Source organism: Salvelinus namaycush, chromosome 42 (assembly GCF_016432855.1).
Source record: "Salvelinus namaycush isolate Seneca chromosome 42, SaNama_1.0, whole genome shotgun sequence".
Taxonomy (NCBI): Eukaryota; Metazoa; Chordata; class Actinopteri; order Salmoniformes; family Salmonidae; genus Salvelinus; species Salvelinus namaycush.
This window is the reverse complement of record NC_052348.1, coordinates 18,787,711-18,814,561: the sequence shown is the minus strand read 5'-3', so window position 1 is coordinate 18,814,561 and position 26,851 is coordinate 18,787,711. Positions and strand designations below refer to the sequence as shown.

The 26,851-nt window shown below is 43.1% G+C and overlaps 2 protein-coding genes across 10 annotated transcripts; one reads left to right on the top strand and one right to left on the bottom strand.

Moving 5' to 3' along the window:
- Positions 1-641: 641 nt before the first annotated feature.
- On the bottom strand, positions 642-18,205 carry LOC120035147 (moesin-like). 7 transcript variants are annotated; one of them, XM_038981948.1, is made up of 16 exons: positions 17,143-17,410; positions 16,446-16,703; positions 15,367-15,417; positions 14,230-14,313; positions 14,023-14,118; positions 13,420-13,542; positions 10,146-10,297; positions 9,692-9,775; positions 7,978-8,124; positions 7,080-7,176; positions 6,769-6,932; positions 6,542-6,672; positions 6,151-6,311; positions 5,402-5,485; positions 4,279-4,428; positions 642-1,535 (listed from the first exon to the last, which is right to left on the bottom strand). In XM_038981948.1, exons 2-16 carry the CDS (start codon positions 16,452-16,454, stop codon positions 1,371-1,373), a joined length of 1,698 nt encoding a protein of 565 aa, XP_038837876.1. In that variant the 5' UTR covers positions 16,455-16,703; positions 17,143-17,410; the 3' UTR covers positions 642-1,370. The 7 variants fall into 7 exon arrangements, with proteins under 7 accessions (XP_038837876.1, XP_038837875.1, XP_038837879.1 ...); XM_038981947.1 differs by lacking the exon at positions 17,143-17,410 and having other exon boundaries at positions 16,446-17,122; XM_038981951.1 differs by lacking the exons at positions 15,367-15,417; positions 16,446-16,703; positions 17,143-17,410 and adding an exon at positions 18,015-18,205 and having other exon boundaries at positions 14,230-14,378.
- LOC120035150 (zinc finger C4H2 domain-containing protein) lies at positions 17,258-26,246 on the top strand. 3 transcript variants are annotated; one of them, XM_038981958.1, is made up of 5 exons: positions 17,258-17,656; positions 20,516-20,687; positions 25,005-25,177; positions 25,287-25,476; positions 25,592-26,246. In XM_038981958.1, the coding sequence occupies exons 2-5, from the start codon at positions 20,532-20,534 to the stop codon at positions 25,703-25,705; spliced, it is 633 nt and encodes a 210-aa protein (XP_038837886.1). In that variant the 5' UTR covers positions 17,258-17,656; positions 20,516-20,531; the 3' UTR covers positions 25,706-26,246. The 3 variants fall into 3 exon arrangements, with proteins under 3 accessions (XP_038837886.1, XP_038837884.1, XP_038837885.1); XM_038981956.1 differs by lacking the exon at positions 17,258-17,656 and adding an exon at positions 18,865-19,045; XM_038981957.1 differs by lacking the exon at positions 17,258-17,656 and adding an exon at positions 18,874-19,045 and having other exon boundaries at positions 25,287-25,449.
- Positions 26,247-26,851: the final 605 nt, after the last annotated feature.

The window sequence follows — 26,851 nt, the reverse complement described above, 5'->3', positions numbered from 1 at the left end:
TTGGGATGGTGTTCTTCAGCTTGCAAGCCTCACCCTTTTTCCTCCAAACACAACGATGGTCATTATGGCCAAACAGTTCAATTTTTTTTTCATCAGACCAGAGGACATTTCTCCAAAAAAGTTCTCCATGTGCAGTTGCAAACTGTAGTCTGGCTTTTTTATGGCGGTTTTGGAGCAGTGGCTTTTTCCTTGCTGAGCGGCCTTTCAGGTTATGTCGATATAGGAATCGTTTTACTGTGGAAATAGATACTTTTGTACCTGTTTCCTCCAGCATCTTCACAAGGTCCTTTGTTGTTGTTCTGGGATTGATTTGCACTTTTCGCATCAAAGTACATTCATCTCTAGAAGACAGAACGAGTCTCCTTCCTGAGCGGTATGACGGCTGCGTGGTCCCATGGTGTTTATACTTGCGTACTATTGTTTGTGCAGGTGAACGTGGACCGTCACGCGTTTGGAAATTGGTCCCAAGGATGAACCAGACTTATGGGGGTCTACAATTTTTTATCTGAGGTCATGGCTGATTTCTTTTGATTTTCCCATGATGTCAAGAGGCACTGAGTTTGAAGGTAGGCCTTGAAACACATCCACAGGTACACCTCCAGTTGACTCAAATGATGTCAATTAGCCTATCAGAAGCTTCTAAAGCCATGACATCATTTTCTGGAATTTTCCAAGCTGTTTAAAGGCACAGTCAACTTAGTGTATGTAAACTTCCGACTTCAACTGTACCTGTGAAATATATATCCATCCTAAGAAAATATTGCAATTAAGCTCAAACCCTTCCTCTCACTAATCTATCCATACCCTTCCTCACTAATCTATCCATATCCTTCCCGTCACTAATCTATCCATACCCTTCCTCTCACTAATCTATCCATATCCTTCCTGTCACTAATCTATCCATACCCTTCCTGTCACGAATCTATCCATATCCTTCCTGTCACTAATCTATCGATACATAAAAATATGGTTTTCATGCTATATCAGCTAATAATTATTTTGCATAGATTCATTTCAAGATTGCAAAAACCATGAGCAAAAGCAGCATAAATTATGATATATTATGATTAATAATATCATCACTCACTTTGATTCTGGTACTAGTAGCCTACAGTCTGTAGTCCACAGAATTTTACTTGACCAAACTACAAATCCCATGAAGTTGTCACTCTTTAGTCACGGGAGACAACACACTACTGGGGAGAGGTATTAAAGACTTAGTCATTACACTGTACCTGCCTATATGACTCCCATTTAAATACATAGATTCAGTACAGACTCTTGTTCTCTCTCTCTCTCTCTCTCTCACACACACACACACACACACACACACACACACACACCTCTCTCATTCGTATTCTTTCTATCCTTCACATGGACTCAAACTCGTCGATGCGTTGCTTGGTGTTGCCCTGTCGTATCTGACGGAGGGTCCTGTACTTGTCCCGGCCGGCCTTAACGTTCTCCGCGTGGATCAGGTCGTTGGGAGTATTCTTACTGTCGTCTCGAGCGCTGGCCAACTCACTACTCAGGGCCTGAGGGACAAACAGACAACAAGGACACAAATAAACTTGTGGAGCGTCAACATAATGTACTATACATGGAATGAATGTGTAGGACATGTGTAGGACATGTGTAACGCATGTGGTCTAAGAACCATAGCTCTCATTTCAGAGCTCAGGGCTGGAGGACATTTTTATATTTAGTCAGGACTGAACCCAACCATGCAGAATTATGGTTAGGTTAGGGCCATAGGGTATATGTTAAATAAGGTAGGGTCTGGCTTTTGTATAGTCAGCCGTTCATTCTTCTGGGCCTCTGTCATGGTCATGAATTAGGGTCATGGGTTAAGGTTAAAGGTCATGGAGTGTGGAAGAAGTGAAAAAATTATGGTTGTCTATCAACAATGACAAGCCACCGGGGTCTGACAACCTGCCCAGCGTCGTCCAGGTTAGGGGAGGGTTTGGCCGGCATGGATGTTCTTGTACCATCACACACTAGCGACTCCTGGTGGCGGGCCGGGCGCAATGCACGCTGACACGGTCGCCAGGTGTACAGTGTTTCCTCGGTTGGCTTCCAGGTTAAGCAAGCAGTGTGTCAAGACCCAGTGCGGCTTAGCTGGGTTGTGTTTTGGAGGACGCAAGGCTCTTGACCTTTGCCTCTCCCGAGTCCGTACGGGAGTTGCAGCGATGGGACAAGACTGTAACTACCAATTGGATACCACGAAATTGGGGAGAAAATGGGATAAAAAAATAAGAAAATAAAAAAATATTAAATAAAGCCCCATTTACCTATTCAAATAGCCGACCAATCAGCCTGTTACCAACCCTTATTAAACTTCTGGAAAAAATTGGTGTTTGACCAGATACAATGTTATTTTACTCTAAACAAATTGACAACAGACTTTCAGCACGCTTATAGGGAAGGACATTCAACAAGCACGGCACTTACACAAATGACTGATGATTGGCTGAGAGAAATATAAAAATATTGTAGGAGCTGTTTTGTTAGACTTCAGTGCCGCTTTTGACATTATTGATCACAGTCTGCTGATGGAAAAACGTATGTGTTATGGCTTTACACCCCCTGCTATCTTGTGGATAAAGAGTTACCCGTCTAACAGAACACAGAGGGTGTTCTTTAATGGAAGTCTATCCAACATAATCCAGGTAGAATCAGGAATTCCCCAGGGCAGCTGACTAGGCCCCTTACTTTTTTCAGTCTTTACTGCCACTGGCTTTGAGTGACGTGTGTAGTGACTCAACACTATACACATCAGCTACCACAGTGACTGAAATGACTGCAACACTTAACAAAGAGCTGCATCTAGTTTCAGAATGGGTGGCAAGGAATAAGTTAGTCCTAAATATTTCAAAAACTTAAAGCATTATATTTGTGACAAATCATTTACTAAAACCTAAACCTCAACTAAATCTTGTAATAAATAACGTGGAAATTGAACAAGTTGAGGTGACTAAACTACTACTGTCATGGTCAAAACATATTGATACAACAGTAGCTAAGATGGGGAGAAGTCTGTCCATAATAAAGCGATGCTCTACCTTCTTAACAACACTATCAACAAGGCAGGTCCTACAGGCCCTAGTTTTGTCGCACCTGGACTACTGTTCAGTCGTGTGGTCAGGTGCCACAAAGAGGGACCTCGGAAAATTAGAATTGGCTCAGAACAGGGCAGTACGGCTGGCCCTTAAATGTACACGGAGAGCTAATCTCTCATGGCTCAACGTTGAAGAGAGATTGACTTCATCACTACTTGTTTTTGTAAGAAGTGTTGACATGTTGAATGTACCGAGGTGTCTGTTTAAACTACTAGCACACAGCTCAGACACCCATCCATACCCCACAAGACATGCCACCAGAGGTCTCTTCACAGTCCAGAACACACTACGGGAGGTGCACAGTACTACATAGAGCCATGACTACCATGGAACTCTATTCCACATCAGGTTACTGATGCAAGCAGTAAAATTAGATTTAAAAAACATAAAAATACACCTTATGGAACAACTTGGACTGTGAAGAGACACACACAGGCATACACACATGATAAGACACACACGTACACATGGATTTTGTATTGTAGATATGTGATAATAGAATAGAGGCCTGAGGGAACACAATGTGTTGTGAATAGTGTTATGAAATGTAATGTCATGTAATATTTTTTATTGTATATAACTGCCTTAATGTTGCTGGACCCCAAGAAGAGAAGGGTACCTTTAATCAATACAAATGCGTTATGGGTTAAGTTAGGGTCTGACTGTGTCTGACCTTGAGATGGTGAGGTGTTTCTTCAGCCGTTTGTTCTTCTGGGCCTCCGTCATGGTCATGAGTCAGGGTTAATTAAAGGTCATAGGTTATGGGTTAGGGTTAATTAAAGGTCATAGGTTAGGGTTAATTAAAGGTCATAGGTTATGGGTTAGGGTTAATTAAAGGTCATAGGTTATGGGTTAAAGGGGAACTTCACTCAAAAACATGAATTTTAGTATTTGTTTCATTAGTCCACTGTTGATACGGTCCCAAAATGTTTTGCATGTCAGCAGCCAAGTTTTCAAGATATTGGACTTTCAGGAAGCAAAGTGTCACCTTTGATGCCTTTTACATCATCATGATGATGTGGTTGGTAACACTTTGCTTCATGAAAATCCAATATCTTGACAACTTGACTGCTGACATGAAAAACATTTTGGGACTGTATCAACAGTGGACTAATGGGGGAAAAAAGTAGAGTTCCCCTTTAAGTTAGGTGTTTCTGACCTTTAGGTGTTTCTGTAGCCGTTCATTCTTCTGAGCCTCCGTCATGCGTTCCTCCTCGCTGCGGTCTCTGACCATTCCTGGTGATGTCAGCTCGGCGCTGGCCTCGGCGCTGCTCTCGTCGGTCTCGTCGTGGTCCCCCTGCACAGAGTCCTGGATGTGGACACTGATGACTTTAGTCTTCAAATCAACCTCCACCATGACCGCCAGACAACAAACACACATGACCGCTCACAGTGGATAACGCTATCACACACACGCTCACTCACACACTCACTCACTCACTCACTCACTCACTCACTCACTCACTCACTCACTCACTCACTCACTCACACACATACATACACTCACACACTCTCGCTCACATTGAATCACTGTGGTTAGATAGAGGATAACGCCATCACACACACACACACTCTCACTCACATTTAATCTCTGTGGTTAGATAGAGGATAACGCCATCACACACACACACACTCACACACTCTCACTCACATTTAATCTCTGTGGTTAGATAGAGGATAACGCCATCACACACACTCACACACTCACATTTAATCTCTGTGGTTAGATAGAGGATAACGCCATCACACACACTCACACACTCTCACTCACATTTAATCTCTGTGGTTAGATAGAGGATAACGCCATCACACACACTCACACACACTCACACACTCTCACTCACATTTAATCTCTGTGGTTAGATAGAGGATAACGCCATCACACACACACACACTCACACACTCTCACTCACATTTAATCTCTGTGGTTAGATAGAGGATAACGCCATCACACACACTCACACACTCTCACTCACATTTAATCTCTGTGGTTAGATAGAGGGTTACGCCATCACACACACACTCACACACTCTCACTCACATTTAATCTCTGTGGTTAGATAGAGGGTTTACGCCATCACACACTCACACTCACATTTAATCTCTGTGGTTAGATAGAGGATAACGCCATCACACACACTCACACACTCACATTTAATCTCTGTGGTTAGATAGAGGATAACGCCATCACACACACACTCTCACTCACATTTAATCTCTGTGGTTAGATAGAGGGTTACGCCATCACACACACACATTCATTCCTTCATTTATTCTCTCACCCTCTTCTGCCATCTCTTTGTATCGTCGTCCTTCTTCTGCTTTACGTCCTCCAGTAGGGAGATCTTAGAGGTCAGATCAGTAGCCTGGAAAAATAACCTTAGAATAATAAATGATTCTCCTAGTGTCTGTCTGTCTGTGTCTGTCTGTCTGTCTGTCTGTCTGTCTGTCTGTCTGTCTGTCTGTCTGTCTGTCTGTCTGTCTGTCTGTCTGTCTATTTGTATTTATTATGGATCCCCATTAGCTGCTGCCAAAGCAGCAAAATTAAGGCAGTTTATACAATTTTAAAAACATTACAATACATTCACAGATTTCACAACACACTGTGTGCCCTCAGGCCCCTACTCCACCACCACCACATATCTACAGTACTAAATCCATGTGTATGTATAGTGTGTATGTTATTGTGTGTGTGTATGCGTCTGTCTGTCTGTCTGTCTGTCTGTCTGTCTGTCTGTCTGTCTGTCTGTCTGTCTGTCTGTCTGTCTGTCTGTCTGTCTGTCTGTCTGTCTGTCTGTCTGTCTGTGTGTGGCTGTCTCTGTCTGTCTATGTGTGTGTGGCTGTCTGTCTGTCTTTGTGTGGTGTCTGTCTGTCTGTCTGTTTGTCTATGTGTGTGTGGCTGTCTGTCTGTCTTTGTGTGGTGTCTGTCCGTCTGTCTATGTATGTGTGGCTGTCTGTCTGTCTTTGTGTGGTGTCTGTCTGTCTGTCTGTCTGTCTGTCTGTCTGTCTGTCTGTCTATGTGTGTGTGTACCAGGTTCTCCTGGTTCTTCATCTGGCTCTCTGACTGCTGTAGGAGGGATGCCTTGGCCTCTTCCACTGCCTTGCGCTCCTTCTCCAGACGCTCTGCCTCCTCCTGGGAAAACGTCCTCTCTTTCTCCAGCTCCAGGGCCCTGCGAGTCTGCTCATCCAACTCTACACACACACACACACACACACACACACACACACACACACACACACACACACACACACACACACACACACACACACACACACACACACACACACACACACACACACACACACACACACACACACACACACACACACACACACACACACACAGAGAGAATAATATGAACACACACAAGCATGCATGCACATACAGCACACACACTGTCAGATGACAGAATGAGTCTGACCTTCCTGAGCTTTCTTGGTCTCTTCCTCAATCTGTTTCAGTCTGCCTATCAGCTCCATGGTTTCTCTGGCGATCTTCTCTGTCTCCTTCTCCGCATTCTCTCTCTTCTTCTTCTCGCTTTCAAGCAGAGCTCTGGGACGAGGGATACGAGGGATGAGTAAACACCTGCTAACAAACTCATCTCTATCACTCTCTCTCTCTCTCTTTTCTCCATGTCTCTGTCCTCACTTCTCCATCTGTCTCTTAGTCTTCTCCTCGCGGGCCTGGGCTTTCATCTGTTGGACCTCGATGGAGTCTGGCTTCCTCCTCCTCATGTACAGGTCGTGGTTCCCCATGCACAGTGCCAGGATACGCTTGTTGATCCGTAGACGAGGGGCGTAGAACACAAAATCCTGGAACAGACTCATTTACCACAAATGTACTTATCAGTGCCTCTTGCAAAAAATGAAGTGACATTTTTTATACTTAACAAACGGGTATTATCAGAGGTTTGAATTATAACCAAATACACAGCAGATAAAGAAACAGAGGTGACGTACCGGGGCTTTCTTGTCCATGGGCTTTATAACAAACTTCTTGTCGTTGAAGGAAATGTTTCTGATCTCACTCCATGGGAAGCCGATCTTAGGGGTCATCCTATAAAGAAAACACTGTAGGATAGTTCACTCCAAAATCAAAGTTCATCCAATGTTGTCAGACTTCAAAAGTAGTCTAATGTCATGACGAATCTACAGAGAATTCGGATCTATACTGAACAAAAAATATAAAGGCAACAATTTCAAAGATTTCAAAGATTTTACTGAGTTACAGTTCATATAAGGAAATCAGTCAATTGAAGTAAATTAATTAGGCCCTAATCTATGGATTTCACAGATACCGTAAAAAAAAGGTAGGGACGTGGATCAGAAAACCAGTCAGTATCTGGTGTGACCATCATTTGCCTCATGCAGTGTGACATATCTCCTTCACATAGAGTTGATCAAGCTGTTGATTGTGGCTTGTGGAATGTTGTCCACTCCTCTTCAATGGCTGTGTGAAGTTGCTCAATATTAGTGTGAAATGGAACAAGCTGTCGTACACGTCAATCAAGAGCATTCCAAATATGCTCAATGGGTGACATGTCTGGTGAGTATGCAGGCCATGGAAGAACTGGGACATTTTCAGCTTCCAGGAATTGTGTACAGATCCTTGCGACATGGGGCCGTGCATTATCATGCTGAAACATGAGGTGATGGTGGCAGATGAATGACACGACAATGGGCTTCAGGATCTCATCACGGTATCTCTGTGCATTCAAATTGCCATCAATAAAATGCAATTGTGTTCGTTGTCCGTAGCTTATGCCTGCCCATACCATAACCCCATCGCCACCATGGGGCACTGCTAAATTTACATATTGAGTTTATATTTTTGTTCAGTGTAGTTAAAGGTTCCTACCTGTCAGTGTTCTGGTATATGTTGAGGCCCAGAGCGTCTACCCCCAGCCACAGCTCTGAACCCTTCTTGTTCTTGATGCTGAAGTAGTTGACTCCATACATCTCTAGATCCTGAGCTATCTTCAGATACTCCACCATGGCATCCTCCCTGGGGACAGATTGACACAGAAACAGACACAGAGACAGACACAGACACACATAGACACAGACAAGTGAGAAAGATGCTCTGTATGAAGCTATCATAATGCTTAGCACATTCTACATACACTGAGTGTACAAAACATGAAGGACACCTGCTCTTTCCATGACATAGACTGACCAGGTGAATCCAGGTGAAAGCTATGATCTCATATTAATGTCACCTGAACCCTCTACAGTCTACAGACTAAACCCTGTCTATATGCCAGGGGAGGGAATTGTTTTAAGAAGGTCATACCAAGGATCATTTAGATATTTTATTTTGAATTTTAAGACCCCTTAATGTATCCAAAAAAGTATTATTATTTGATGAATATTTTAATTTGGTCTTACTGCTATTAGCAAATGCATTGAATTACAGATAGTACCCCAAAAAATCTAAAGGAAGTTTGTTCTGAGGTGTCTTTCTTATATCTGAGAAATATAAGAAAGATCAGGAAACATTTGTTGTTGTTTTTAAAATGTTTATACATGTATTTAACCTCTTATTTTTTAGCACTAAACATTCTCCATATATAATTCCATACGTTTTTTCAACTGGTACCGGCGGACCTTCAGACGAGTCTTGTGAGGCCTGTGGAGCAAAACAACCAACAGAAAATGTGTTCGTGAGACCTTTCCACAGAGGGGTCATATTAGTGTGTAGCCCAAACTGTTCGGACGCTACAGACAGAAGTTGGCAGATCGGCTGTACCAACTTCAGACGAGTCCCAAGACGCTTGTGGGGGTCGTAGGGCAAAACGGAGAACACCATCGTGTTCATGAGAGTCTCATCTTCCCATAGAGGGGTTTGTAGGCCAAACCGTTAGGATGCTACAGACGATTTTGTGAGATTTCTGGGATGCCTCATGGTCTTACAAACATATGCAGAAGTCCGAATGCGGTGGATTGAGTCATATCCAATGCAAACAAAAGATATCTCTAGCTTAAACTGACATATTTTATTTGTTTATTATGCTAATTAGATTTCCACAGGGGTGCGGACATTGACTTTAGTTTTTTTTAAATCCACTTCAATTACGGGAGATGAAGGAGTGGAGACAGGTTAAAGAAGGATGTTTAAGTCTTGAGACAATTGAGACATGGATTGTGTATGTGTGCCATTCAGAGGGTGAATGGGCAAGACAAAATATTTAAGTGCCTTTGAACGGGGTCTGGTAGGTGCCAGGCACACCGGTTTGGGTCAAGAACTGCAATGCTGCTGGGTTTTTCACGCTCAACAGTTTCCCATGTGTATCAAGAATGGTCCACCACCCAAAGGACATCCAGCCAACTGGACACAACTGTGGGAAGCATTAGAGTCAATATGGGCCAGCATCCCTGTGGAACGTTTTCGACACCTTATAAAGTCCATGCCCCGACGAATTGAGGCTGTTCTGAGGGCAAAAGAGGGGGGTGAAACTCAATATTAGGAAGGTGTTCTTAATGTTTTGTACATCAGTGTAAAATCAGTGCAATACAAGTAAGCCAGTGTTAACTTGGATTGGACTGTGAGTAGAGAGGACATGTGATCTTACCTCAGCACTCCCTTGTGCTCCTCATGCCACACCTTTATCCTGTTCTCCCACTGCTCCTTGTTCAGCTTGTGCTGCTCCAGAACCCTAAGGGTAGAGGACACGAGAAGGGTTCAATTAGGAGGGTAGAGAGAAGACGGTGGTTAAGAGCGTTGGGCCGGTACCCGAAAGGTCGCTGGTTCAAATCCCAGAGCAGACTAGGTGATCTGTTGATGTGCCTTTGAGCAAGGCACTTAACTCTCTCTGGATAAGAGTGTCTGCTAAATGAAATGGAATTGACCCCAACACTGATCTGAGTATGGAAGACAACAATCAGAGGAGTGTTCAGGGAGACTTGGAATAGATCTCTTCAAAATGATCATAGAAGATCAACAAATTCAGTGGACTGTTTCACCAGTTTAGCTTCTGTTTGTGGGCTGAGGTATGTCACACAGGGAGACGGGGAGAGACGACACACCTCTGGGGAAGCAGCTTGTCCCTGCTGAGGTAACCAGGGAAATGGTAGGCCTTCTTGTAGTCTCCATGTTTGGTCTGAACAGAGTAGGAGGCCAACAGCACAGCTGTCTCAGGAGGACAGTAGATATCATCATTCAGGATGCCCTCCTTCACCTGCAGTGACATACATTATAAACAGTGTGAGGTGTGTGTGTGTGTGTGTGTGTGTGTGTGTGTGTGTGTGTGTGTGTGTGTGTGTGTGTGTGTGTGTGTGTGTGTGTGTGTGTGTGTGTGTGTGTGTGTATCTAACCTGTGTACATCTTAATACACATACAGTGCATTTGGAAAGTATTCAGATCCCTTGAGTTTTTCCACATTATGCTACATTACAGCCTTATTCTAAAATAGATCAAATAAAAATGTTCCTCAATATTTTGGGGCAAATTAAAAACAATTCAAATATGAAATAAATTATTTACATAAGTATTCAAACCCTTTGATGTGAGACTCGAAATTGAGCTCAGGTGCATCCAGTTACCATTTATCATCCTTAAGATGTTTCTACAACTTGATTGGAGTCCACCTGTGGTAAATTCAATTTATTGGACATGATTTGGAAAGGCATACACCTGTCTATATAAGGTCCCACAAAAACCAAGCCATGAGGTCTAAGGAATTGTCCGTAGAGCTCCGAGACAGAATTGTGTCGAGGCACAGATCTGGGGAAGGTGACCAAGAAACGGATGGTCACTCTTACAGAGCTCCAGAGTTCCTCTGTGGAGATGGGAGAACCTTCCAAAAGGACAACCGTCTCTGCAGTACTCCACCAATCAGGACTTTATGGTATAGTGGCCAGACTGAAGCAACTCCTCAGTAAAAGGCACATGACAGCCCACATAGAGTTTGCCAAAAGGCACCTGAAGGACTCAGACCATGAGAAACAAGATTCTCTCCAAGCAATGCCAAGCATCACGTCTGGAAGAAACCTGGCAACATTCCTACGGTGAAGCATGGTGGTGGCGGCATCATGCTGTGGGGATGTTCTTTAGCAGCAGGGACTGGGAGACAAGTCAGGATCGAGGGAAAGATGAATGGAGCAAAGTACAGAGAGATCCTTGATGAAAACCTGCTCCAGAGCACTCAGGACATCAGACTACGGCAAAGGTTCCCCTTCCATCAGGACAACGACCCTAAGCACACAGCCAAGACAAATCAGGAGTGGCTTCGGGACAGGTCTTTGAATGTCCCAAATACAAGTGTGCCAAGCTTGTAGCACCATACCCAAGATGATGCGAGGCTGTAACCACTGCCAAAGGTGCTTCAACAAAGTACTAAGTAAAGGGTCTGAATACTTATGTAAATGCAGAAATAAAAAATAAAATAAAAATATTTTTTTGCTTTGTCATTATGGGGTATTGTGTGTAGATTGATGAGAAAAAAAACTGATTGAATCAATTTTAAAATAAGGCTGTAACGTAACAAAATGTGGAAGAAGTGAATACTTTCCGAATGCACTGTATGTGTAGGGGAGAGTGGGGTAACTTGTTTCTAGGAAACTATACACAAAATGAATCATGTGACCAAATATTTTTTATTTGTTAATTTTTGTTACCCCTTTTTCTCCCCAATTTCGTTGTATCCAATTGGTAGTTAGTCTTGTCTCATCGCTGCAACTCCCGCATGGACTCGGGAGAGGCGAAGGTCGAGAGCCGTGCGTCCTCTGAAGCCCACCCAAGCCACACTTCTTTTTGACACAATGCCCACTTGACCCGGAAGCCAGCTGCACCAATGTGTCGGAGGAAACACCGTACACCTTGCGACCGTGTCAGCGTGCACTGCGCCCGGGCCGCCACAGGAGGCGCTAGTGCGCGATGGGACAAGGACATCCCTGCCGACCAAACCCTCCCCTAATCTGGACGACACTGGGCCAATTGTGCGCCGCCCCATGGGTCTCCCGGTCGCGGCCGGCTGCGACAGAGCCTGGACTCGAACCCAGAATCTCTAGTGACACAGCTAGCACCGCCTTAGACCACTACGCTACTCGGGAGGCCATGTGACCAAATATTTGTTCTGAGGGCAAAAGTGGGGTTGCAACTCAATATTAGGAAAGTGTCCTCAATGTAAATCTGAATGTAGGCATACATTTAAGATATACAATATACCACACCCCCATTCCATGAATTAAACTTTGACCTACCAGCACCCACTGTCACAGGACACCAGCACCAACTTACCCCAATGCGGCTCAATTTACCCTGTCCCTGTGTTCAAGTTACCCAAGACCCAGGGTAAGTTGTGCCAAGAGACCACTTTTTTTAGACAAGCTATGATTTCAAAACTGTAATGTTTAAATTAATTCTGATTATTTACAGCAGGGATGGGCAACTTTGATGTCTGCGTACCCTCACCTGCAGTCAGATCTGACCCTAGCCTTTTGAGGGCCCTATGTGGCATTTTGTTGTAAGAAATGTTCCTCTTGATAGCGGAGAGAAAATTTGAAATTTTAGAGTAAATTCCTGCAGTTCTACACATTTTGCCATGGGGCGTAAAGAAAATGTTGTGGTTTTAAAGCCAGTTTGCTACAGGGTGGAGAGAAATGTTTGCAGTTTTTAATATCTGAGTGAGAGTGACTAACAAAATGAATGTGGGCCACACGGTCGGTTATTCGACCATAATTACTACAAGTTTAGATAGCTGGCTAGACTAATTTACCAATCTAAAACATTTTTGTTGACACAGGCTAATTGAGAGACTGTCAGTGACTGACATAACAAGAGAAAAACTGCTGCTGCACAACCACATTTCTAAATTGCACTTTGTGTAAGTTGAGACCCCGACTGAGTTCCTAAAACTCACAACATTCTGAAATATATGTAGAGATCTTTGTTAGAAAGAATACTATATTTCGCTTGACGTAGTGATGCTGAATGTAAACAATGTCTCAACATACTCTACTCTCCCCTATGCTAGCATGTTACTATTGATCTTTGGTCTGACCTAGTATTGACTCAGTGCTCTTTATAAGAGCCTATTTTGGATTTTCTATTCCTTTACCTTTGATATTGAACATTGCGTTGTTGAGGAAGAGCTTGTAAGTAAACATTTCTCTGTACTGTTTACACCTGTTGTTTCCTGTGAACGTGACAAATAAACTTTGATTTGATGTATGTGTGTGTGCGCGTGTGTGCACGTGTGTCTGGCCAGCTCGTGCGTGTGTGTGTGTCTGTGTCTGCGCATGTAGTCGTGTGTGTGTGTGTCTGTGTCTGCGCATGTAGTCGTGTGTGTGTGTGTGTGACCTGCAGGAAGAAAAGTCGTTGCGTGGCCTCTTGGATCAGTTCCTCAGCTACGTCTTCAGGGTAGAACTTGGCCCTGAACTTTATCAACAGAGGGTTCTCCCTGCGTACATCCTGAGCTGTCACCTGGGAACATTACAGCATTGCAACAACATGAGTTAATAAGTGAATGAATGAGCATGGGTGTGTGTGTGTGTGTATGTTTGCATGCGTGTGTGTTTACTCTGTGTGTGTGTGTGTGTGTGTGTGTGTGTGTGTGTGTGTGTGTGTGTGTGTGTGTGTTTACTCTGTGTGTGTGTGTGTGTGTGTGTGTGTGTGTGTGTGTGTGTGTGTGTGTGTGTGTGTGTGTGTGTGTGTGTGTGTGTGTGTGTGTGTGTGTGTGTGTGTGTGTGCGTGCGTGCGTGCGTGCGTGCGTGCGTGCGTGCGTGCGTGCGTGCGTGCGTGCGTGTAGAGCTGGATGAGCAGACTCGCAGGGCCCTGGAGCTGGAGAAAGAGAGGACGTTTGCCCAGGAGGAGGCAGAGCGTCTGGAGAAGGAGCGCAAGGCAGTGGAAGAGGCAGTCCTGTATGTTGTTACTGTCTGAGGAGAGTAGTGAGGATGTACTCACCCTCTTGTTGAGTTTGAGCCAGGTAGAGAAGCCTTTGCTGTCCTGGTACTGTAGGCCGAAGAACCAGGTCTCTCTCAGCCCGATGGTCTTCACTATCTACACAACAATGAAGAAGAAGATTACTTGTTTGTCCATAGTCGAGGAAACAGAGATTTCTGTCTGTCTGTCCGTCCGCCTGTCTGTCTGTCCGTCCGCCTGTCCACGTACCTGGTCGAAGAGTTGTTTGCCAGTGGTGCTGGGCAGGATGGCAAACTCCAGCTCAGCGTCCATGGTGGTGACGCGAACATTGATCTACCAGAGGGCGTTCACATATACACAAACTGGAGTATGAATGGGAGGAGAGAGAACTTAATAGCCTATTAAAACACAAAGATAGAGTAATGGTTAGTATAATAGGTAGTATGGTTTACAATAGGGGATAGGCATGCAGAATACACTGAACAGAAATATAAACGCAACATTCAACAATTTCAAAGATTTTACTGAGTTCAAAGTTCAAATGAGGAAATCAGTCAATTGAAATAAATTAAGTAGGTTCTAATCTATGGGTTTCACATGACTGGGAATACAGATATGTATCTGTTAGTCACAGATAACTTTAAAAAAAAAATGGGCCTCAGGATCTCGTCACTGTATTTTTGTGCATTCAAATTGCCTTAGATAAAATGCAATTGTGTTTGTTGTCCTTAGCTTATGCCTGTCCATACCATAACCCCACCGCCACCATGGGGCACTCTGTTCACAACGTTGACATCAGCAAACCGCTCGCCCCCACGACACCATACACGTGGTCTGCGGTTGTGAGGCCGGTTGGGCGTACTGCCAAATTCTCTTAAACAACGTTGGAGGCGCCTGAAATTGACATTCAGCTCTGGTGGACATTCCTGCAGTCAGCATGCAAATTGCACGCTCCCTCAAAACTTGAGACTGTGGCATTGTGTTGTGTGACAAAACTTCACATTTTAGAGTGGCCTTTTATTGTCCCCCAGCACAAGGTGCACCTGTGTAATGATCATGGTGTTTAATCAGCTTCTTGATATGCCACACCTGTCAGGTGGATGGATTATCTTGACAAAGGAGAAATGCTCATCAACAGGGATGTAAACAACTTTGTGCACAACATTTTTGAGAAATAAGCTTTTTGTGCATATGGAAAATGTCTGGGATCTTTTATTTCAGCTCATAAAACATAGGACCAACACTTTACATGTTGCGTTTATAGTTTTGTTCAGTGTACTAAGGGGCTAAGCGAATTATATGTCTCTTACTATGATTGTAAAATTGTGTGCTAGGTTCTTCGTGACGTAAAAGACCCCCAAAATATAATATAATTATGTTTCTTACATTTTTCTGTTCAACCTGCAGGATCATCCAATCGCAAGTGGTTGTAGGGGACTACAATCAAAACATGAAGCCCACAAGGTATTTTTAAACGTTAAATATTATTTAGGGAGAATTCTCAGAACAAAATAGAGTTGAGAGTATTCTCAGAACAGGGGAAGGTTAATTCTAGAATAAATGATCCACACAGAACTCTAGTGTAGGTTTATATTGTTGCTGTTGTTGTTTTGATGTCAATCATGTTAGTGAAAGTTTCCACATTGTGTGGACAATAAAAAAATATATAATAAGTTCAAACCTATCCCAGGTAGCCCCCGCTAGGATTTCCGAGGTGGTTTTTAACACTGATTATGGAGCAAATTGGGATAAAGTTACGAAACAGCTGAGATCAGAGACGGCCAGGCCAACCAGGGAGGCCCATATATAGGCCCATTATCATATGTTTAATGTTGATCACATCGGCCTATTCTGACCAGGATACTTCAACCACAAAAAAATATGAATGTTTCTTCAAGTACAATGTTTATATTACTCAAAAGTGCTAAGATATAAAAGATTGAGATTCAAAGTTGAGTGAACTCACTGTACTACAAGTATCTCACAGAACAATGTACTGTTGTGTTGAAACGCAAACTTAAAAAAACATTTGTGTCTGATGTGAGTGGTTAGCAAACACGGTATAACTCAGGGTAGTAATACCGTAAACCTTTAAAATGGCTGGTGTCAAGTTGTAATGTCACATGCACAAGTACCGTGAAATGTGAAATGCGTTTCTTGCAAACTCAAAACCACAAACAATTCAATAATAAATAACAATGTAATGCTAGAAAAATAACACTATAAATAAGAATAGGAAATGTGAAATACACAATAAAGGAAGTAAGCATACTATATACAATAAATAGCTTTCTAGACCATTATTCTGTCTCACAGAGAAACAGAGACATTACTATGGGAAAAAGTTGGCCTTGTTTTACTGTCAAATGCTACATTTACACAATCTCACCCTAATCTTACACAAACAGCCACATTTTAACTTCAATCCAGATCTTATAGGATAAAGAGTATAAATGGATACTCACAGAAGACATTTGTAGAGATTTGAACTCCTATATTAGTACGTTCCTGAGAGGTTCTTCTTTCGGCATTAGCCTCTTCTCCACAGAGTCATATGAAAGTGCTTTCAATATTCACTGGGATTATGGTGAATTAAAACGAGCCATTGTTGTGTTCTCAGGACTAATCCAATGGCAGCCAAGGTGGATTAGGGCGGTGTACTAACACTTGACCCTCACAGTACCACCGCAAAATGGCGCACAAGACGTTGAATTTACATCCACCTTTAGAATACGATAATTTCATATGAGATATACGATAAGGCAATGTTGATAATATACTGTAGATCTAGCCTTAACCCTAGACCACATTGCCACTAGCCAAGGAAAAAGTGATTAGTAAATACAACACTCAAGGCATTCATTCCTGCTTCTACATTGTTGTTGTTTTGTAAAAGACCCTGTATGTCTTTTTCATTGTTCTTTTTACAACATGTAATTGTTATTTTGTTAAAATAACATTTTAAGAATTGAAACACAATAAGAAATCTACTATCAACTTTACCCTATGAGTAATGTAGAGTGTAGACAGTTGGCATCATTATCTTTAGAATTACATTGAAACAATGCAACCGTTTCCATTACAATGTTACAACAACAATGTAACGCAGCGTTTCTTAAAGTATGGGTCGCGACGTAAATGTATAATTATTTCATTAATTACTGGAATTGATTTGGCCAAGTGCAACTGCGCTCTCGGTTCAGTGCGCTCTCTGCTTAGCAGCGGTCTCTGCTCAGTTTGGTAGCTGCGCGAGTGGGAGAGATAGCGGGAGCTACCCCTGTGCTTCGCGGTTTACCGGATCTTTTGTTCTGCAGTTTTCTTGAAGATCACTCCGCGACCCACACGCTGCGGCGCTGTGGTTCAAGCCACCGACTTGTTGTTCCTCACCGCTGTCAGGAAATGGACTCATGCTAGCCATTTCGTCATGAAACGCAAATACAGTGATGACTTTTTGTCTCTTTCATACAAACTTTGAACTTTGAAATAACGAGGAGCGCCCACAATGTTTTTTTTGTGTGGGGAAGTGCTTAGTAATGAGTCTCTCAAAACGAACAAATTAATAAAACGACACGTCCTGACCAAACATCCAGGCACTACTGTACATAACGGTAAACCCAGGGAGTTATTTCAGAACCGGGCAGGATGCTTCAAGAAACAGTGCTACAAAAGTGGAACAGTAAGTCAACTAGAAAGGCATTGTCATTTTATAACAAGTGATGATAAGCATAAATAAGGGAGTACTATCTCTCATAGTAGTAGATGTGAGTTTCTCTTTCAACAATCCCCTGGCCTTTTAACGTTATACAGCTAATAGCTAACGTTAGCCAAAGCAAGCTAACTAGCTACTGATAGAGCAACCCTAAGAAACAGTACAGATGAAGATTAAAAATGATCAGGCCTACTGTACATTTTACTGTAGAAATGATTGTTGAAAACAAGTCTAGGTTGGAACAGTTGCTGTTACAGGTAATAATTTTTATTCTGAACTGGAATAAACTGATTGAAGCAAGATGCTTTTTGAGGCAAACACTCACACAGTTCTGGGTTGCTCATCTGCAGCAGGAAGCGGTCTCCTCTCTGACTGAGAAAGCAGTAGATGTTCTGATCCAGTTTGGCACCACATACCTATGCAAGTCAGGGTTCTCAAGTACAGAAACAGTGTCAATGCTGAACATGACCCCAGTGTTGCACTGTCCAAAGCAGCCCAGAATAGACATGCTTGTTGAAAACTTCAACCAGCCACACACCTCTCATTAGGACTGTGTGTGTGTGTTCTGGTCTACATCTGTGTGATGTGATCAATCAGTTTATTCCAGTTCAGAATAAAAACATATATATTTTAACAGCAACAGTTCCAACCTAGACTTTATATCAACAAATGTATACAGTAAGATGTAGCGTAGGCCTGATAATGTTTTATCTATACTGTTACTTTGGGTTGCACGATCAAAAAGCCTGTGTGTGTGTGGTCTGTTATACATCTGTGTAACGTAATCAATCCGTTTATTCCAGTTCAGAATTAAATTATTTATTGTATTTTAACAGCAACAGTTCCAATCTAGACAGGTATGTAAGAGTGTTTTTAATGGGGAAAAATAAACAAAAGATATCTATGGGTATTTCATTATTTGTTTTTGTCTATATTGCTTTTTTTTTTTTTGGACATAAGGGCAATGAAATGTACCGATATTTACGTATAGTTGCATATTTTTCTAAGCTTGGGTTTCAGGAAAAAAAACTGAATTTCTCATTTGGGTCCCAGGCTGAAAAAGTTGAAGAACCCCTGATGTAACGGGTTTTATCAGATAGTTTCAGTGCCAGACGGACACTATGTAACAGTTTCCAGCGAGGGTGACTGCAGTACAGTACACGTAGGCACTGGTTTTCCTAGCGCATGCGTGGTGCTTCATAGCGCATGTCACGGCTGAAGGTATTGTGTTTTTATTAGCTAGCTGGCAGACCACCCTGTCCTTCCATTAAGATCTAATTTATCAGGCCCTAAAGTCAAAATCATGGGGGACGAACAAGAGATCATGTGCAAACTAGAAAACATTATGGAAATACGGTAAGGATTTTTCTTCTTCTTCAAAGAAACCACATCTGGTAAATCAGGTAGCTGGATGGCTCAGGAAAAGAGCAGCGAGGAGCTAATATTAGCGTCTTGGCTTTGTTATTGAGCTAGGAAGCTAGCTATATGTGGTGACATAGCCTTGATCAAGGTTAGCCAGCAGTGGTGACCGTTCTATTGTTCTTGAAATAACTGCATATAAACTCTCGCTTTTGTTTTGCACATTACAAAATTGCTTGCTAGTTATGTATTATGCATAACCAATCCAACTGTTTGCATCAACAAAAATCCAGATGCGGAGTGCTTTGCCAGATTAGCGGCTAGCTGGCTACTTAGCTAGCTTTATGTCATTAGCCAGATAACGTTAGCTAATAATTGGCTAACCATGGTTGGTGGTCCGGGTCCCCCAATGTCTGAGTTAATTCAGGCGGAACCAGTTGCAAATTTGCACATTGTTGAATAAATGTGACGCTGATTAGCTTGGCGTCAGTAGAAAAAAAGATGTCTAGACAAGAATTACTCCAGTTATAACAATGGCATGTCGTGCACGAATATGTCGGTTATGCATGCATTATAATAATTATTTGCGTGACAAATATTCTCGCTCCTTATTTCACAAACTAATCTATTGAAACAGCAACACAATAATAGACTATGATGTCTCGGCTTCTGTTCTTTCTTGAAAAAAAGTATTTTTATCTGAAGAGGCTAACCTGGTTAAATAAAGGAGAAACGATAGAAGATGCCTTTGGGCAATTGGTTTCTGAAGCATGATTGAGTGATGTGAAGTTGAACTGACAGGATGTTGTCTTTGTGTCTTCTGCCCTGTAATCAAATGAATACTTGCAATTGTAAATAGTGCAGTGGTAGGTAACTACCTAATGCTGTAGAATTGTTAACTGGATCATTGGTAAGTAGTCCAGTGGTAAGTAACTACTGAGTGGTGCAGCAGTCTAAGGCACTGCATCTTAGTGCTAGAGGCATCACTACAGACCCTGGATCAGCAGTCTGAGGCTCTGCATCCTAGTGCTAGAGGCGTCACAACAGACCCTGGACAAGCAGTCTGAGGCTCTGCATCTCAGTGCTAGAGGCGTCACAACAGACCCTGGATCAGCAGTCTAAGGTACTGCATCTCAGTGCTAGAGGCGTTACTACAGACCCTGGTTCGATTCCAGGCTGTATCACAACCGGACGTGATTGAGAGACCCATAGGGCGGCGCACAATTGGCCCAGCGTCGTCTGGGTTAGGGTTTGGCCGGGGTAGGCAGTCATTTTAAATAAGAATTTGTTCTTAACTGACTTGCCTAGTTAAATAAAGGTTAAACAATTACAGAATGTTGTATAATTGGTAACTAACTACTAGTGCATTTGTAAAGTATCTACTGTGTTACTACATTGGTAACTAGGGGTGTACAGTGATAACTAAGTAGTAATGTATTGGTTAAACTGTGTTTTCTATCATTTCAGGAATAAGACGGTACAGATGCAGAAGATCAAGTCTCGTCTGAAGTCAGAGTTTGAGTCCCTAGAGTCTGAGGAGAAACATCTGAAGGAATACAAACAGGAGATGGACCTCCTTCTGCAGGAGAAGATGGCCCATGTGGAGGAGCTACGACTCATACATGCTGATATCAACGTGGTGGGTAGACAGAGAGCAAGAAAGAGTGTGTGTGTGAGACGAAGTGAGAGACAGAAGCCGCTATTCGACTTCTGAATGCACAAAAAGATTTTAAAAAGTAACGCATGAAAACATGTTAGTTTTTTTTTGTTGAAAAACAGACGTTTTAGGCTTAGTTATAGTGAAACCTCAATTCTGGTGTGTTCATTTTGACAGTTACAAAACATTAAGAACACCTTTCTAATATTGAGTTGCACCCCCTTGCCCTAAGAACAGCCTAAATGTGTCACGGCATGGACATAATGTGTGGAAAGCGTTCCACAGGGATGCTGGCCATGTTGATGCCGATGCTTCCCACAGTTGTGTCAAGTTGGCTGGATGTCCTTTGGGTGGTGAACCATTCTTTATACACACGGGAAACTGTAGAGCGTGAAAAACCCAACAGCGTTGCAGTTCTTGACACAAACCGGTGCGCCTGGCACCTACTGCCATACCCTGTTCAAAGACACAAATCTTTTGTCTTGCCCATTCAGCCTCTGAATGGCACACATACACAATTCATATCTCAATTGTCTCAAGGCTTAAACATTCTTCTTTAACCTGTTTCCTCCCCTTGAAGTGGATTTGACAAGTGAGATCAATAATAGCTTTCAGCTGGTTTCACCTGGTCCGTCTACATCAGGGGTGTCAAACTCAAATAACCAGTGGGCCAAAATGTAAAACCTGAACAAAGTCGCGGGCCAACATTGAACAAATGAACCTTTTAATATGGACCCAAACAAGTTTTGCTTTAACATTGAATATGGAACAAGCATCGCTTATTACCATACAATATATAATTTAATAGTGGAGACATGCAAAATCGAATTTCATATGAAAAAACACATCAATGGCATTCATTTATTAAATAAATAAAATGTAAATAAAAATCGTATGCCTCTTTTCTATTTGCAGCCTTCTGATTTAAATACCAAAATAAACTTTTTCCACTGGCTAATAATTTTACAAATAAAATGATAATAAATCAATCAACCATTCAAGCCCATGCCTTGTAGCAAGAAAAAGTGCACAAAGAAAATGTTAATTATTGCACACTGATCTAATCTGATGTGCCCAAGCCAGATACCTGGCATCTCTTCTTGGATGCTAGTTCATTAATGTCTGGGCTCAGGCTCTGAGCTGAAGAAATCCTCAGTATCGAGCGAAGGTGTTCATCAGTCAGACGTCTCCTGTGAGTTGTTTTGGTCATCTTCATCGAGGAGAAAAGTTGCTCGCATAGATAAGTGCTGCCGAACATGGAGAGCATCTGAGCAGCTTGGGTGCGGAGCTGAGGCATTGTGTCAGGGATGAACCGTGGAAACTGTGCGGCGCCCACAGCATCATATTTTGACTTCAGCGTGTCGTTGCACTGGAGTTCAATCAGCTCCATTTGGATGTTGGTTGGTGCATTTTCCACATCAACTGCGAAGGGATTTCTAAGCAGTTCAAACCTACATTTCTGGACATCGAAGTCGGCAAATCGCTGGCTAAACTCAGCGGCGAGAACACTGAGTTTTTCAGCAAACTGTGCGCATGGGAACACGGCGGTAGAGATCTGCGCTTTTATGGTTTGGCAGCAGGGAAAATGGCAATGGTTTCCTTGCAGCATCTGATTCTCCCACAGGCACAGTTTAGTTTTAAAGGCCCTCACTGCAGCGTACATGTCTGTGATGATGCGCCCTCGCCCCTGAAGCTGCAGGTTCAGCGCATCGAGATGGCTCGAGATGTCACAGAGAAAGGCCAGCTCACACAGAAACTTTTGCTCCCGGAGCTCTGCTGTATCCTTCCCTTTGGTTTCCAGGAATTGACATATTTCCTCACGCAGCTCGAAACATCTGTTCAGTACTTTTCCTCTGCTTAGCCATCTCACCTCTGTGTGATACGGCACGTCTGCGTATTCCGAACCACACTCCTCTAGAAAAAATTTAAACTGGCGGTGATTCAGACCTTTGGCTCTTATAAAGTTAACTACCTGTGTTACTGTGGTCATAACATGTTCCATCTTTAGGGCTTTGGCACACAGTGATTCCTGATGTATGATGCAGTGGTAAACAGTTAGCTCACCTGCACAGTTCTCTTCCCGCATCTTCTCCCGAACCATGCCCACCAGTCCACTCTTTTTACCGCACATCGCTGGCGCACCATCTGTCGTTAATCCAACGAGTTTATCCCACGGCAGCTTTATTTCAGTTACACATTTGGAAACCTCCTCAAAGATTTCCTTTCCTGTGGTTGTGCCATGCATTGATTTGAATCCCAATAGCTCCTCCGTAACACACAGATTTGAGTCCACTCCACGGATGAAGACTGACAGCTGAGCAGTATCAGATGCGTCGCAGCTCTCATCCACAGCGAGGGAGAACGCAACGAAATCTTTTCCCTTTTCCATCAGCTGGTCATACAGACTGGTGGCAAGATCACATGTGCGATCAGCTACTGTGTTCCTGCTCAGGCTCACGTTTGAAAATGCTTGCTTTTTCTCTGGGCATACGAGGTCACAAACTTTCATCATGCACTTTTTCACGAACTCTCCCTCATTAAAGGGCCGGGCTGATTTTGCGATCTCTGCTGCCACTATATAACTAGCCTTTACAGCAGCCTCACTTTGTGATGTGGCTTTTTTGAACATATTCTGTTGTGAAACCAAACTTCTTTTCATCTCCTCTACTTTCTGGCTCCTTTGAGTCATGTCCAGGTCCTTGTATTTGTCATGGTGTTTCGTTTCATAGTGTCGTCTAATGTTGTACTCCTTACTTACAGCCACGTTGACTCCACAAACAAGACAAACAGGTTTGTCTTTTACATATGTAAACAGATATTCTGCCTCCCACTTGTCCAGAAAGCTCCTGTTTTCTGCCTTTCTTTTCGCCATTTTTGGGAAGGGATAGCGCGCGGACAGTTGTAGCGTCTATGTTGCTATGACTACTGTCACAGAGGAGAGGGCGTTTCTGGGTCCTGTCCTGATTGGCGCGCGAAAACAACAGCAGAGCATTATGGGATTCGTAGTATTAGCGGTGAATGCGCTGTATAATACCGGCGGGCCAGCTCTAGAGTAATTTGGTATTGTCTCGCGGGCCAAATATAATTACCCCGCGGGCCAAATTTGGCCCGCGGGCCAGAGTTTGACACCCATGGTCTACATCATGGAAAGAGCAGGTGTTCATAATGTTTTGTCATTTGGTATTTTAGTAGTGCATCTAGCTCTTTTTGCCCCAGTGGTTCAACTCTACCATTGAAATTGTGACGTAGAGGCACCTGGAGAAGGTTCCTATACGTCACCTCAAGGGAGGGGTTCGGTATGAAATACACTCCCTTCTAGATGTGCTGGGTGGTACCACCTTCTGGTTTCGTATAGAAACAAGCACCTTATTTGGCAATGGTCTTGGTAAGTGGAGTGTACCAATATATTTTGCTTGATGCTTCCTTGACTAGACTACTGACGTTACACAAAATTCAAAAGGCAGTAAGGCACACAAATTCTACATTTTGGTTTACCGTTTCACGCACATCTATGTCAAATCAAATGTTATTAGTCACATGCGCCAAATACAACAGGTGTAAGTAGACCTTACAGTGAAATGCTTACTGACAAGCCCCTAACCAACAATGCAGTCTAAAAAATATGAATAAGAATAAGGAATAAAAGGAACAAGTAATTAAAGAGCAGCAGTAAAATAACAATAGCGAGACTATATACAGGTGGTACCGGCACAGAGTCAATGTGGAGGCTATATACAGGGGGTACCGGTACAGAGTCAATGTGGAGGCTATATACAGGGGGTACCGGTACAGAGTCAATGTGGAGACTATATACAGGGGGTACCGGTACAGAGTCAATGTGGAGGCTATATACAGGGGGTACCGGCACAGAGTCAATGTGGAGGCTATATACAGGGGGTACCGGCAGAGTCAATGTGCGGCGGCACCGGTTAGTCTCTCTCCCCTTCTCTCTCTGTTTTTTTTTGGGGGGGGGGGGGGGGGGGTGTAGTCTATGAGGATTATACATTATACATTTAATACGTAGCTACATCCATTGTAACAAGAACTAGAGAACAATGGTGGTCATAGCAACTTGCTACAACTGATTAGTGGTGCAGTCTGTGGGTTCTACCAGTGGACTAAATCTTATTTCGTGAGAAAGTGTTGGGATCAGGCACAACTACGTTTACACACCCCCAAAATGAATATTTATGAGCAATTCCCGCCACCCATAACTTCTCACCTGAATGCATTTTTTAAAGGTGAAGGGGTTGAGTTACCCTTTAATAGTTTATGTATTTCTCTCCTTCTCCTCCCCAGATGGAGAGCACTATAAAGCAGTCGGAGAACGACCTGAACAAGCTGCTGGAGACGACGCGGAGGCTCCATGATGAGTACAAACCCCTGAAGGAACATGTAGATGCCCTGAGGATGACCCTGGGCCTTCACAGACTGCCCAACCTCAACGAAGAGGAGGAGAAACTCTCTCTGGAGTCAGTACACATTATACACACACACACACACACACACACACATGGTCGCACAGACACTCACACACACATCAACTGTTCTCTGTGCTATCTTCTATCTCTGTTGCCATAGTTACTTTGAGAAGCAGAAGGCTGAGTGGCAGAAGGAGCCTCATGAGCCCACCATCCCAGAATCCCTTGCAGCAGCGGCTGCCGCGGCCCAACAGCTCCAGGTCTCCCGGAAACAAGATGCCCGCCAGACCGCCACCTTCAGACAACAGCCTCCTCCCATGAAGGTACACAGTACACACCCTCCTATGAAGGTACACACATACACACTCCTCTCCCCTGTCTGTGTACCAACACAAAAATGACACTGTACTGACGTCTGTGTGTCTACATAGTAATAACACACTAACATCTCTGTCATCTCTCCAGGCCTGTCTGTCATGCCACCAACAGATCCATCGTAACGCTCCTATCTGTCCACTGTGTAAGGCCAAGAGTCGCTCCCGCAACCCCAAGAAACCTAAGAGGAAGCCTGACGAGTAGACACACTCCTACTACCACCTCATATTGCTACATTTCACATCTGGATTTCAGTAAAACGTGTCGTTATAACCTTTCCCCGTGCCATGGAACCTACATTTTGTGTAATCGTCATTATCCTAAGTGTTTTCTTTTTAAACAGTGCTTGAGTGTTGAAATGTAATTGTTAACCTTAAGGTTTAATAGACCCTAACCATGTTATATGCAATAATACACAATATTATACTGTAACTGTACCCATGTTGTGATTGGTTCTGGCATTAAATGTAAAACGTACTGCATTTACTTGTTACTCTGTATTTAACACGTTTGCATTGCATGAACACTTTCCATGACTGAACTATAATGACTGTGTTGTAACTGTTTGTGATATGAAAGTGGGTTCATTGTTGGACTGTATAACCCAGGAAGTTGTTTTAATGTTTACTAAAGGCATAATGGACGGTCAAGGACTGAGAAAACCATGATGCTTATTTGCTTTTAACAGTGTTGTATGTGAAACTTGAATACAAAAATACAAAAATAAAATGTATTTTGTACTGCAGTTGGAGTTGTATTTTCTTTTATACTTTAAGATGAATCTCATTATAATACACATGATCAATGACACTCAGTGAAAGTCACAGGCTGGGTCACACAGGGCTCTGATCAGAAGTAGTGCAGTACATAGGGGATATTTCAGATATGTCCACACGGTGATAGTGCCAGTACGAAGGTACCTTTAGCTCAGTTCTTGTACTGCTGTCAGGTTAACATTCTGGGCCTTCAAGGTAACCCTTCATTGACATTGCGTTGGCAGAGTACATCCAGATTCCTGTTCTGTCTCCAAGGTAACCCCAAGTTGCTATGTCTTCCTCTGGGCTGCAGTTGTTCCCAGATCCTGCTGAGGGAGTCAGAGGGCTTGGGGAGGCTCCTCAGCAGCTCACCCAACAAACATACTGGGAAAATGTCATTTGCATTCTCCTAACCTCTTTCCATGTCTCATCAAAACCCATTGAATGAGAAAGAGGTGTGTGTTGTACCTGTTGCAGAGGTGTGTGTTGTACCCTGTTGCAGAGGTGTGTGTTGTACCCTGTTGCAGAGGTGTGTGTTGTACCCTGTTGCAGAGGTGTGTGTTGTACCCTGTTGCAGAGGTGTGTGTTGTACCCT